This window comes from Mus musculus, chromosome 11 (genome assembly GCF_000001635.26).
Source record: "Mus musculus strain C57BL/6J chromosome 11, GRCm38.p6 C57BL/6J".
NCBI lineage: Eukaryota > Metazoa > Chordata > Mammalia > Rodentia > Muridae > Mus > Mus musculus.
The window spans coordinates 74,194,692-74,207,835 of record NC_000077.6 but is presented as its reverse complement, the minus strand read 5'-3'; the positions used below and the strand labels follow the sequence as shown (position 1 = coordinate 74,207,835).

The window sequence follows — 13,144 nt, the reverse complement described above, 5'->3', positions numbered from 1 at the left end:
GGACTTGAATTCAGTGATCCTTATAACTTACAGTCTTCCCATTTCACTGTGTACACTCTATATACTATGAGATCACTTTGTGTTTGGTCAAAGAAACAATGACAAATTCTAGGTTAGTTTTTCCTAGAGGACTTGGAATTATAGTACATGATAGAGTATTTCAAAAGGCTGATTTCCATATGATGGCTAGTGAGGCAAGTGTGATCCTGGCTTCTCCCTGAAACTTTAAGTCTTTTAGGAGAAGAGACTATGCCCTACATGTTGAACAAACAATAATTAGTCATAACTGTCCATTGTTTGTGATTTTTCTCTGAGGTCAAACTATGAATAAAGATCATGCAATATAAACTTTAAGAATGAAATAATGAAATATTAAATGGCATTTTTTGTAGGGAAAAATGAATATTGTTGCTTACAGATCCCTTATTTTGTAAACTTGATTAGTTTTGACAGATAAATGATCATCTGTACCACTGATGGGACTTCTCCAAATATGTGACTAAATTTTTATGGACTCATGTGTAGAGAGAGTCACCTGTTAGATTGGGGGGACTGGCAGCCTATAGATAATAATCACACTAATGGTTCTGGGTTCATGTCTGATTTCATGTTGAAGGAGCCATGAGAGAAGAAAACGAGTCTTCTACCACAGATTTCACTCTCCTGGGAGTTACAAGGCAGCGGGAGCAGGAATATTTCTTCTTCATCCTCTTCCTGTTCATTTACCCCATCACAGTGTTTGGGAACATGCTCATCATCCTAGCCATTCACTCTGACACTCGCCTCCATAACCCTATGTACTTTTTCCTGGCCAACCTCTCCCTTGTTGACATCTTCTTCTCCTCTGTAACTATTCCCAAGATGCTGGCCAACCATCTCCTAGGTAGCAAGGCCATCTCCTTTGGGGGATGTATGGCACAGATGTACTTCATGATAGGCTTGGCAAATACAGACAGTTATATACTAGCTGCAATGGCATATGACCGAGCTGTGGCTATCAGTCGCCCACTTCATTATGCAACAATTATGAGTCCACAACTTTGTGTCCTGCTGGTTGCTGGGTCCTGGGTGATTGCAAATGCTAATGCACTGCCCCACACCCTACTCACAGCTAGACTGTCCTTCTGTGGCAATAAGGATGTGGCCAACTTCTACTGTGACATTACACCTTTGCTCCAGCTGTCCTGTTCTGACATCCGCTTCAATGTGAAGATGATGTACCTTGGGGTGGGGGTCTTCTCTGTGCCACTGCTGTGCATCATCATCTCCTACGTCCGGGTCTTTTCCACAGTCTTGCGGGTTCCATCTACCAAGGGCTTCCTGAAGGCCTTGTCCACCTGTGGCTCTCACCTGACAGTGGTGTCCTTGTATTATGGGACAGTCATGGGCATGTATTTCCGGCCCCTGACCAGTTACAGTCTGAAGCATGCATTGATAACTGTGATGTACACGGCAGTGACCCCAATGCTGAACCCTTTCATCTACAGCCTGAGGAACCGGGACATGAAGGCTGCTCTGAAGAAACTCTTCCACTGCCCCTCTTCCTCTTCCTCCCTCATGTGAGACCATGCCCAGCTGATACTGTGGTCCCAAGTCAGAAGCACTAGGAAACTCAGCTTCAATGTCACCCCTGCAAGGAGCTGCTTGTCATCTTTCCAGGTTGAAATCCCTTTCCTTGGGAGCCTTCTGATAGTTTATGGAGGTAACTTATGGACTCTACTGATTTCAAAACACATTTCTGCTCCCGTGGTCAGAGTACAGCACACTGCTCTGGATTCAGTTCCCACAGGCAGACTGACAAGGAAGTTGGGAGTCTAAGTGTTGACTTCATCATGTAGAAGGTTGGACTGATATCTGTTTTACCCATGTCACAGGATGTGATCACAGTAGCTCATGCTTTAAAGACTAGATTACTGTTTGCATGAGCATTTTATTTACTATATTTGATCACTCTGTCAGGTTTATAAGCATGTATGAGTAAGGCTCATGTGACTATATATTGCATTTCTCTTCAATTTTGGACATAATTGCATTTATTAAGTGCATCAATAACACTTAATAAATGTGAAAAAAGTGGATGAAAATACTAGTTTGTGATTATGGTTAGAGATAACTAGACCAGGCATTATTTGCCTATCTAAATAAATCTTTGAAGAACCTAACCTGGGTAAGTGTTTTTCTGCCAACTTCACATTTAATATACCTCTAAAATATTTATTTTAGAGTGAAAAATTCCATAAAAATTGAATAAATGATACTAATCAGATATATTGATTTTAATAATGACTATTATGTGTTTTGATTATTTTATTGGAAGTTTTGATTAATTATAATATTACAGAAACATAGTCTGACTAAGCACTTGGGTATCTTGTAAGAAGTGAGAAAGCTTGAGGTGGTGGCACATACTTATATCTCCAGCACTACTAAGGCTAGACAAGAAGATTACTGTAGTCTAAACTGATAACTTGGGTGAGGATAGCCCAAGATACTTAGTAAGATCCTGTCTTAAAAATCAGATATGTAATGAACACAATACCAATGAATCAATCAAATTTTACAACTTAGAATGTTAGGAAATATATATATATAAAGACCATACAGTCACAACTTGAGGCTAGCAGCAAGAAGCCTTAGGACCTACTCGGTCGGGAATGAGGACAATTAAAACACACAGCCAGGGAGAGAGACAGAGATGGATAGCAATGGACAGCTGTCCCACCCCAATTGTCTGGCAGGGGACAAAAATTTAGTTAAATATGAAGCAACCTACAATTAGTTAGAGAATGAATTTACCTTGCTTTCTTCCCTCTGCTCAAGCTCTTCTGCTACTCTGCATTTTGTGCCCAATCAGAAGCCAGAGAACATGGCAGCCTATTGTTGAGTCTACATGGATAGCTTTCTAAAACTTAGGGGTGGTGGAGATAGAAGAGTGGACCTAAGTTACTTTCCTCACTGTCATGAGTAAACCCCGGATAGAATAAATTATGGAGGGAAAACTTTCATTTGGCTCATGACTTCAGAATGTGTGACGGCATGACTGGCTCCATTAGTGGCTGGGAGTATATGGGTAGCTCACTGGTGTGGAAGAAGAAGCAGAGAATCAGGCTGGAACAAGAACTGAGTTCAATCTTCAGAGAAGTACCCGTACTTTTGCCAGCTGAGCCCCACCTCCTAAAGTTCCTATAGCATTCAAAATAGCACTATTTGTATTTAACAGAAAAATTAGTATTTGATGCTGGTAAATCTCTTTAAACTTAAAACTACATAGATCTTTATTCTTTTCTATACCATAATACACATTAGTTAATTTGGTATGGTATAGTAACACACACTTTTAAAAACTCTGCTAGTAGGGACCTGGGAGGGAGTGTGGAGGGGTAGGGAAAAACGGGGGGAAGTACTAGGGGTGGGAGGAAATGGGGGAAAAGTACAGATGGTCATGAAATTGAGTAGAGGTGTGTAGCAGTCGGGGATGGGGAACTGGAGGTAGCTGTTAGAAAGTCCCAGATGCCAGGGAAGCAAGAGGTTCCCAGGAACCAATGGAGATGATATTAGCTGAAATACCCAACAAAGGGGAGATAGAACCTGTAGAGAATCTATCCAGTGAATAGGCATGGCCTTCAGTTGAGGGATGGGGACACCCATCCATCTCAAAAATCTTAACTCAGAATTTTTCCCTTGTAAAGGAAATGCAGGGAAAAAGAGTGGAGCAGAGACAGCCCCACCTAGGGATCCATCCCATCTATAGACACCAAACCCAGACACTATTGCTGATGCCAAGATGTGTTTTCTCACAGTAGTCTGGTATAGCTGTCTCCTGAGAGGCTCTGCCAGCACCTCAGCAATACTGATGCGGATGCTTGTATCCATCCATCAGGCTGAGCATAGCAACTCCAATGGAAAAGTTGGGGGAAGGACTGAAGGATCTGAAGGGGATTGCAACTCCATAGGAAGAACAACAATATAAACTAACTGGAGTTCCCAGGGACAAAACCACCAACCAAAGAGTATACATGGAGGGACCCAGGGCTCCAGCTGCAATTGTAGCAGAGGATGTCCTTATCTAGCATCAATGGGAGGGGAGGCTCTTTGCTTCTGTGGAGGGTTGGTAAATTTTTACTGTGGGGGATGTGGAAGTCAATACTGTGAAGAAAAAAGTGGGAAGGAGAATGAATGAGGTGCCACAGGCTCCTGCGATTCCTCAAAAAGTCCTTATCTACAGGCATTTGATCTAAGATGGCTCCCAGATCATCGGGGAGACAGCAAAAAGGAACCAAGCCCAGGTCTTCACAGGTGATGATACTCCTCCAGACCCTGTCCAACTCCTTCTGAGTTACCTCATCAGGCAGTGTTTTAATTGGAACATGGTGACAATGAGTCGAGATATGATTGGCCAAGGATTTAAGGGAATTGGATTGGCTCAAACACTGTATATAAGCTTATGTGTTGGGCAATAAACAAGAATCTGCACCCATGACACTGGTCTCTGGAGTCAGATTCTGGGGATTCATCATGTCACTCCATCACATCTCCCCCCCCAACCCATCCTCTGTGTTGTTCCCACAGTTACCTTCCTATTTAAGGAGCTTTCCTGAGGGATGGAATGCTTCAATATCCAAGGAAACTGTCACATGCATGGCCTTTTAAAATGTGTAATTCCTGAAAAGTATATACTTTGGTTATTTTAGTTATATAAAGGGTATTGGTGATAATTGGTTTAAAATTTACTTTTTAAAAATATTTATTTTTAACTTTTATGTTGTTATAGAGTTCAAGGCCACCAAGAAGATTACTAGATGAAACTTGAATTAAAAAAAAAAGTTTATTCAAAGCAACTTTGTGGTAACAGTTTACTTTGACAATATGAGAATTGCTGCCAAAAGGGAAGACAGGTATAGTGAGACTTTTGGTTTCTTAAAAAACCCAGATATGTTATGTGAATATGTTTTAGTTTTAATCCCAGGTATGGAATAATAGGTTGCTTCACAGCAGGTGACTATGATTTGCCTTGTGCAATAGCAGGGGTGTGATTTTTTACCATATGCAGTTAGTTTAATTCTAGTGACTCTCGAGAGGGTATGAATGTGAGAGTCCTGAGAGGGCCTGTGGTAGCTGCTGCTCCCCTTTGCTGCTGCCTCTGCTGCTGCTGGTTCATCTTGCTGATGTTTTTGCTGTTGCATTTGCCATTGCTGGTTTGCTGGACTGCTGGAAATTCTGACAACAAAGACTGGACTTACTCCAAGAAACCTAATGCCTCTAATCAGCAGAAAGCAGCTTTCAGAGGTCTACATCCCTTTCTCCCTCTAACCTTTTTTTCTCTGTTACCTAGTGTTGGGGGAGATTAGGGTAAAATAAATGTTGGAAGGGAGGTAGATGCATAAGGACCCAATAAAATAGTAAAAATATATGCCAACAGACAGTGGATTTTTTTTTCTTCATTTAACAGCAAGAGGATTTATTGTGTATGAGTTATACTTGGTCACAAGGGAGAACAGAAGTAGTCCAGTATCACCTGTCAATAAAAAGCTGATTATAACTTTCTCCCTACCTTTTCAACATAGTACTTGAAGTATTAGCCAGAGCAATTCGACAACAAAAGGAGATCAAGGGGATACAAATTGGAAAAGAGGAAGTCAAAATATCACTTTTTGCAGATGATATGATAGTATATATAAGTGACCCTAAAAATTCCACCAGAGAACTCCTAAACCTTATAAACAGCTTCGGTGAAGTAGCTGGATATAAAATTAACTCAAACAAGTCAATGGCCTTTCTCTACACAAGAGAAGAAAGAAATTAGGGAAACAACACCCTTCTCAATAGTCACAAATAATATAAAATACCTAGGCGTGACTCTAACTAAGGAAGTGAAAGATCTGTATGATAAAAACTTCAAGTCTCTGAAGAAAGAAATTAAAGACGATCTCAGAAGATGGAAAGATCTCCCATGCTCATGGATTGGCAGGAGTAATATAGTAAAAATGGCTATCTTTCTGAAAGCAATCTTCAGATTCTATGCAATCCCCATCAAAATTCCAACTCAATTATTCACTTTGTTAGAATGGGCAATTTGCAAATTCATCTGGAATAATAAAAAACCTAGCATAGCAAAAACTATTCTCAAGGATAAGAGAACATCTGGTGGAATCACAATGCTTGCCCTAAAGCTGTACTACAGAGCAATTGTGATAAAAACTGCATGGTACTGGTACAGTGACAGACAGGTAGATCAATGGAATAGAGTTGAAGACCCAGAAATGAATCCACACACTTATGGTCATTTGCTTTTTGAGAAGGGAGCTAAAACCATCCAGTGGAAGAAAGACAGCATTTTCAACAATTGGTGCTGGCACAACTGGTTGTTATCATGTAGAAGAATGCGAATTGATCCATACTTATCTCCTTGTACTAAGGTCAAATCTAAGTGGATCAAGGAACTTCACATAAAACCAGAGACACTGAAACTTATAGAGGAGAAAGTGGGGAAAAGCCTCGAAGATATGGGCACAGGGGAAAAATTCCTGAACAGAACAGCAATGGCTTGTGCTGTAAGATTGAGAATTGACAAATGGGACCTCATGAAACTGCAAAGCTTGTGCAAGGCAAAAGACATCGTCAATAAGACAAAAAGACCACCAACAGATTGGGAAAGGATCTTTACCTATCTTAAATCAGATAGGGGACTAATATTCAACATATATAAAGAACTCAAGAAGGTGGACTTCAGAAAATCAAATAACCCCATTAAAAAATGGGGCTCAGAACTGAACAATGAATTCTCACCTGAGGAATACCGAATGGCAGAGAAGCACCTGAAAAAATGTTCAACATCCTTAATCATCAGGGAAATGCAAATCAAAACAACCCTGAGATTCCACCTCACACCAGTCAGAATGGCTAAGATCAAAAATTCAGGTGACAGCAGATGCTGGCGTGGATGTGGAGAAAGAGGAACACTCTTCCATTGTTGGTGGGATTGCAGGCTTGTACAACCACTCTGGAAATCAGTCTGGCGGTTCCTCAGAAAATTGGACATAGTACTACCGGAGGATCCAGCAATACCTCTCCTGGGCATATATCCAGAAGATGCCCCAACTGGTAAGAAGGACACATGCTCCACTAAGTTCATAGCAGCCTTATTTATAATAGCCAGAAGCTGGAAAGAACCCAGATGCCTCTCAACAGAGGAATGGATACAGAAAATGTGGTACATCTACACAATGGAGTACTACTCAGCTATTAAAAAGAATGAATTTATGAAATTCCTAGCCAAATGGATGGACCTGGAGGGCATCATCCTGAGTGAGGTAACACATTCACAAAGGAACTCACACAATATGTACTCACTGATAAGTGGATATTAGCCCAAAACCTAGGATACCCAAGATATAAGATACAATTTGCTAAACACATGAAACTCAAGAAGAATGAAGACTGAAGTGTGGACACTATGCCCCTCCTTAGAAGTGGGAACAAAACACCCTTGGAAGGAGTTACAGAGACAAAGTTTGGAGCTGAGATGAAAGGATGGACCATGTAGAGACTGCCATATCCAGGGATCCACCCCATAATCAGCATCCAAACGCTGACACCATTGCATACACTAGCAAGATTTTATTGAAAGGACCCAGATGTAGCTGTCTCTTGTGAGACTATGCCGGGGCCTAGCAAACACAGAAGTGGATGCTCACAGTCAGCTACTGGATGGATCTCAGGGCTCCCAATGGAGGAGCTAGAGAAAGTAGCCAAGGAGCTAAAGGGATCTGCAACCCTATAGGTGGAACAACATTATGAACTAACCAGTACCCCGGAGCTCTTGACTCTAGCTGCATATGTATCAAAAGATGGCCTAGTCAGCCATCACTGGAAAGAGAGGCCCATTGGACACGCAAACTTTATATGCCCCAGTACAGGGGAACGCCAGGGCAAAAAGGGGGAGTGGGTGGGTAGGGGAGTGGGGGTGGATGGCTATGGGGGGCTTTTGGTATAGCATTGGAAATGTAAATGAGCTAAATACCTAATAAAAATGGAAAAGAAAAAAAAAGTTGACTATACAATGAGCTGAGGCAGGAAATAGGAAGTGGGAGTTCCAGTATGAAAGGAAGAATTCTGGATATAGTGGTGCACAGGAAGAGGAGACAAATGTATTAAACGAGAAGAGGTAGCCAACCATATGGAACTTATAGACTAGAATGAGTGGGTTAATTAAGTTGCAAGCTAGTTGGGGAACATCCCAAGCTTCTGTCCTAGGCAGATATTCATATATAATGAAGTCTCAGAGTCATTATTTGGAGAACTGAGGCATAGGTGGAAAACCCCGTGGTTACAAATGGCATCCAACTTTGAGCACAAAATACAAACTTAGATAAAAGATTCATGTATTAGAAAAAGCCTTGGTTGAAAAGGCAGGGAAACAAATACTTCCTTAAGAAGTTTAACAAGAAAGAATACCCAAGTGAGGATGCTTCAATACCACCTAGAAGGGGGTATAAAGTAATCCTGAAAGGCAAAGGAGGGGGAACATGGGTGAGAGAGTCGAGGAGGAGGGAGAAGGGGGGCAGGATCAGGTATGGGGGCAGAGACAGGAGGGAAGCCCAGAGGGTTAGGAGAATGAATGAAAATATGCAGCTGTGGGGGTTGGAGGTGGGGGCAGGCAGGGTGAATCTCTAGAAAGTCCTAGAGACCTGGGATGTGAGAGTGTACCAGGACTCAATGGAGATGACCTTAGCCAACATGCCCATCAATGTGGAGATGGAGCCTGAAGGGACCACCTTCAGTAGATAGACTGGGCTCCCAGTGCAGGGATGGGGGGTCACTAAACTACCTTCAAAATTTTTGACCCAGAATTGTTCCTGTTTAAAAGAAATGCTGAGATAAAAATGAAGCAGAGATTAAAGAAAAGGTCATGCAGTGACCAGCCCAACTTGGGATTCATCCCATGGGTGGGCACCAAACCCTGACACTATTACTGATGTCATGTTGTACTTGCAGACAGGAACCTATCATGGCTGTCCTTTGAGAGGCTCTACTAGCAGCTGACTATGACAGAAGCAGATACTTACAGTCAACCATTGCACTGAGGTTAGGGACCCCTGTGGAAGAGTTGGGGGAAGGATTGAAGGAGCTGAAGGGGATGGCAACTCCATAGGAAGACCAACAATATCAACTAACACAGACCCCTGGGAGCTCCCAGAGACTAAGCCACCAACCAAAGAGCATACACAAGGTGGTCTAATGGCATGGCACATATGTAGCAGAAGACTGCCTTGTCAGGGCTCAGTTGCAGAGGATGTGTCTAATCCTGTAGAGACTTGGTGCCCCCCCCTGGGGTCACCTTCTCAGAGGCAAAGGGGAGAAGAGATGAGGGAAGAACTCTGCGAGGGGAGCAATGGGAAGGAGGGGGCAACATTGGAATGTAAATAAATAAAATAATTAAAAACTTTGAAATGTATTGATAATATAATGTTGGGTGTTTATGAATTTATGTCACACTTGAGTTTAGGTACATACTCAATCATATGCGAGTGCATGTGAAGCCAGAGGTCAAAGTCTGATGATTTCTTCAATCACTATCTTATTTTCTAAGACAAGCTCTCTCATTGAACCTGGAGCTCATCAGTTTGCTAGACTGATTGGCCAGCCATTCCCAGGGATCCTGATAGCCCACAGCATCTCTCTTCTGGCATTATAGAAGAGTGTGGCTATATATCTAGCTTTTTTACATGAGTGCTGAGAATCCAAATGAAGACCCTCCTGCTTGGGAAGCATTTTCATCATCTTGTCCTGAAATTCTCTAAATAAAATCCCTTTCCTTTTCCATCAATCGATCATTCACTCACATTTGTAGTCATTCATAGCCATAGCCTTAGGTCACCATGGAAGCTCCTGGCTTCAGTGCATTAGAGGCCTGAAAAACGAGAAGCATCATCTCTCTTTATCCATGAACAAGGTTTTGATAGTGTGAATCACCCACAGAAGATGATAATTTTATACGTTTTTGCAAAGAAGCTTGCGTGCTGTTAGGTGTATGCTATTTCTTCATGGTCTCACCATGTTCGGAGATGAGACTGATAAATAGTTACTAATATTTTGAAAAAAAATTCCCATTTTCTTAAAAAGAGCATCATGAAGCACCATGGTTCTTCAGTGACCTCTGAATTAACTCCCCTATTTTGGGAGGAACATCCAGTGTGATCAGGACAGATAGATCACAGCCTCACTTTCTCTGGGACACATTGGAGGAAGATGGCCACATTATTTTCTATATTGTTTTTGTCTCCTCATTTACATTGAACCCAAGTGTTTGCTCACTACATTTCATATTATACTGAACTAAACTAGCATTTTCTTATTTTAAACATGTAACAATTTTGTTGCTTAAATGATAACAATTCTGTTAGTTATCATCATCTGAGTAAGACTTTGATAAGAGTATCTTAAGAGACAGTGTACTTTAGTTAAACATGAAGGCAGCATAGAAATGCACCCCTGACAAAGTTTTTTTTTTAAGCATTTAAGGATGGAAAACTTGATAAAATGGAAATATTTTGCAGTCTCTTCAATTAACAGATAGGAGAAGAATACTGAGAGTTCAAATCCAGCCTGTGTTACTTATGAAAGCATGCCTGAAGACACAAAACAAAATGAAAAAGACAGAAGCTAAGTAAACCGTGTCCAGTCTAGTAATCTCTGATCACGATTAGATTAAACTTCAGAAATTAATATTTTAATTAGTCCCAAAAATTTGCTGGGCATGGTGGCACACGCCTTTAATCCCAGCACTTGGTAGGCAGAGGCAGGTGGTTTTCTGAGTTCGAGGCCAGCCTGGTCTACAAAGTGAGTTCCAGGACAGTCAGGGTTATACAGAGAAACCCTGTCTTGAAAAACCAAAAATTTTTTTAAAATTAGCTCATATCACTCCTATTCACATTTTTTGGATGCAGGTTAAATAACCAAGATTGTGAAGGTACAGCCAGATGTTAGGACAGGTCTTGTACACATAGACTTGCAGGCTAGCCATTGTGATAAATACAGTTGTTAGAAAAAAATCATCACACAATGAACAACAGTCTTTGACTCATATGGTACTCTGATCACAGCCTGTGACATAGGCAGCACAGATAATATTAGTCTGATTTTGACACATTAAAGTCAAAGTTGCTCAGTAGGCTGGTGAGAACTGAGCCCAGAGCCTTCTGCCCAAGGGAGCAGAAATACATTGATATTAGTGCATTGCATGAATTGCCTCCTCAGACTATCAAAAAATGCTCTTGAGGGAAGGAATTTCAACCTGGAAAGATGACAAGCAGCTTCTTGCAGGGGTGACATTGAAGCTGAGTTTCCTAGTGCTTCTGACTTGGGACCACAGTATCAGCTGGGCATGGTCTCACATGAGGGAAGAAGAGGAAGAGTGGCAGTGGAAGAGTTTCTTCAGAGCAGCCTTCATGTCCCGGTTCCTCAGGCTGTAGATGAAAGGGTTCAGCATTGGGGTCACTGCCGTGTACATCACAGTTATCAATGCATGCTTCAGACTGTAACTGGTCAGGGGCCGGAAATACATGCCCATGACTGTCCCATAATACAAGGACACCACTGTCAGGTGAGAGCCACAGGTGGACAAGGCCTTCAGGAAGCCCTTGGTAGATGGAACCCGCAAGACTGTGGAAAAGACCCGGACATAGGAGATGATGATGCACAGCAGTGGCACAGAGAAGACCCCCACCCCAAGGTACATCATCTTCACATTGAAGCGGATGTCAGAACAGGACAGCTGGAGCAAAGGTGTAATGTCACAGTAGAAGTTGGCCACATCCTTATTGCCACAGAAGGACAATCTAGCTGTGAGTAGGGTGTGGGGCAGTGCATTAGCATTTGCAATCACCCAGGACCCAGCAACCAGCAGGACACAAAGTTGTGGACTCATAATTGTTGCATAATGAAGCGGGCGACTGATAGCCACAGCTCGGTCATATGCCATTGCAGCTAGTATATAACTGTCTGTGTTTCCCAATGATATCATGAAGTACATCTGTGCCATACATCCCCCAAAGGAGATGGCCTTGCTACCTAGGAGATGGTTGGCCAGCATCTTGGGAATAGTTACAGAGGAGAAGAAGATGTCAACAAGGGAGAGGTTGGCCAGGAAAAAGTACATAGGGTTATGGAGGCGAGTGTCAGAGTGAATGGCTAGGATGATGAGCATGTTCCCAAACACTGTGATGGGGTAAATGAACAGGAAGAGGATGAAGAAGAAATATTCCTGCTCCCGCTGCCTTGTAACTCCCAGGAGAGTGAAATCTATGGTAGAAGACTCATTTTCTTCTCTCATGGCTCCTTCAACATGAAAGTAGACATGAACCCAGAACCATTAGTGCAATTATGATCTATGTTAGCACATATAACAGTTTACTCAAGGGATCAGCTCTATGTACACCCAGATCTATGAAATTAGAGCCATATAATTTGGGGAATTTCCTGTTGGTCCATGGCAAAAGTAGTCATTTACTCTAAACGCACATCTAAGTAGCAAGTGAGCACCTCTGACTTACAGTTTTCCTGTCAACACTTTCACACATCCATCTAAGATTTGATTATTTCATAATTAAAATGTAAATAACCTATATTTTCTTGTCTCATAGTTAAGGGGAAATATTAATTGTTCATTCTGCATGTAAAGCAGTTTTTCCTTTTGTGGAGAGTTCTGAATTAAAAATTTAGTATAAAGGTAAGGACATTTTGGGGTAATGAAATATTTCACTGCAACCAGCCTGTTAGTATTAATGATAGCCTGGAAATGTGGAGTTGCTGCACCGAGCAGGCACTATAGCACCAAGAGGTAGCTGTGTCTACAGTGGTCACTGGAGGGTTTTAACCATGATGCTCACTGGTATTAGTCCAGTGAATGTTCTCAGAATCCCCACTGACAAAAATAGATTTCATAGACTTTTTCTTGGTGACAAATGCTCTAGTGTACACCACCATGGTGTGTCTTTCTCCAGCCTTTCCTCTTCATATTTCTTTTGAAGTGTCACAGAACCACATCATGGTTATATCTACAGATTAGTTAACTCTTAGGTTTGTTTACAAAGGTTTCAATTTTCTTCCACATTTCCATGTTCAGGCATCTTGCCCACATGTCTGG

The 13,144-nt window shown here is 41.8% G+C and overlaps 2 protein-coding genes across 2 annotated transcripts; one reads left to right on the top strand and one right to left on the bottom strand.

The window, feature by feature from the left end:
- Positions 1–546: 546 nt before the first annotated feature.
- Olfr43 (olfactory receptor 43) lies at positions 547–1,638 on the top strand. The gene has a single exon (NM_146711.2). The coding sequence runs from the start codon at positions 622–624 to the stop codon at positions 1,561–1,563; it is 942 nt and encodes a 313-aa protein (NP_666922.2). The 5' UTR covers positions 547–621; the 3' UTR covers positions 1,564–1,638.
- A 9,751-nt stretch (positions 1,639–11,389) lies between these two features.
- Olfr403 (olfactory receptor 403) lies at positions 11,390–12,331 on the bottom strand. The gene has a single exon (NM_207622.1). It carries the CDS (start codon positions 12,329–12,331, stop codon positions 11,390–11,392), a length of 942 nt encoding a protein of 313 aa, NP_997505.1.
- Positions 12,332–13,144: the final 813 nt, after the last annotated feature.

Coding starts and splice junctions, on each gene's coding strand:
- Olfr43 (NM_146711.2), top strand. CDS start 622: ATGAGAGAAGAAAACGAGTCTTCTACCACAGATTTCACTCTCCTGGGA.
- Olfr403 (NM_207622.1), bottom strand. CDS start 12,331: ATGAGAGAAGAAAATGAGTCTTCTACCATAGATTTCACTCTCCTGGGA.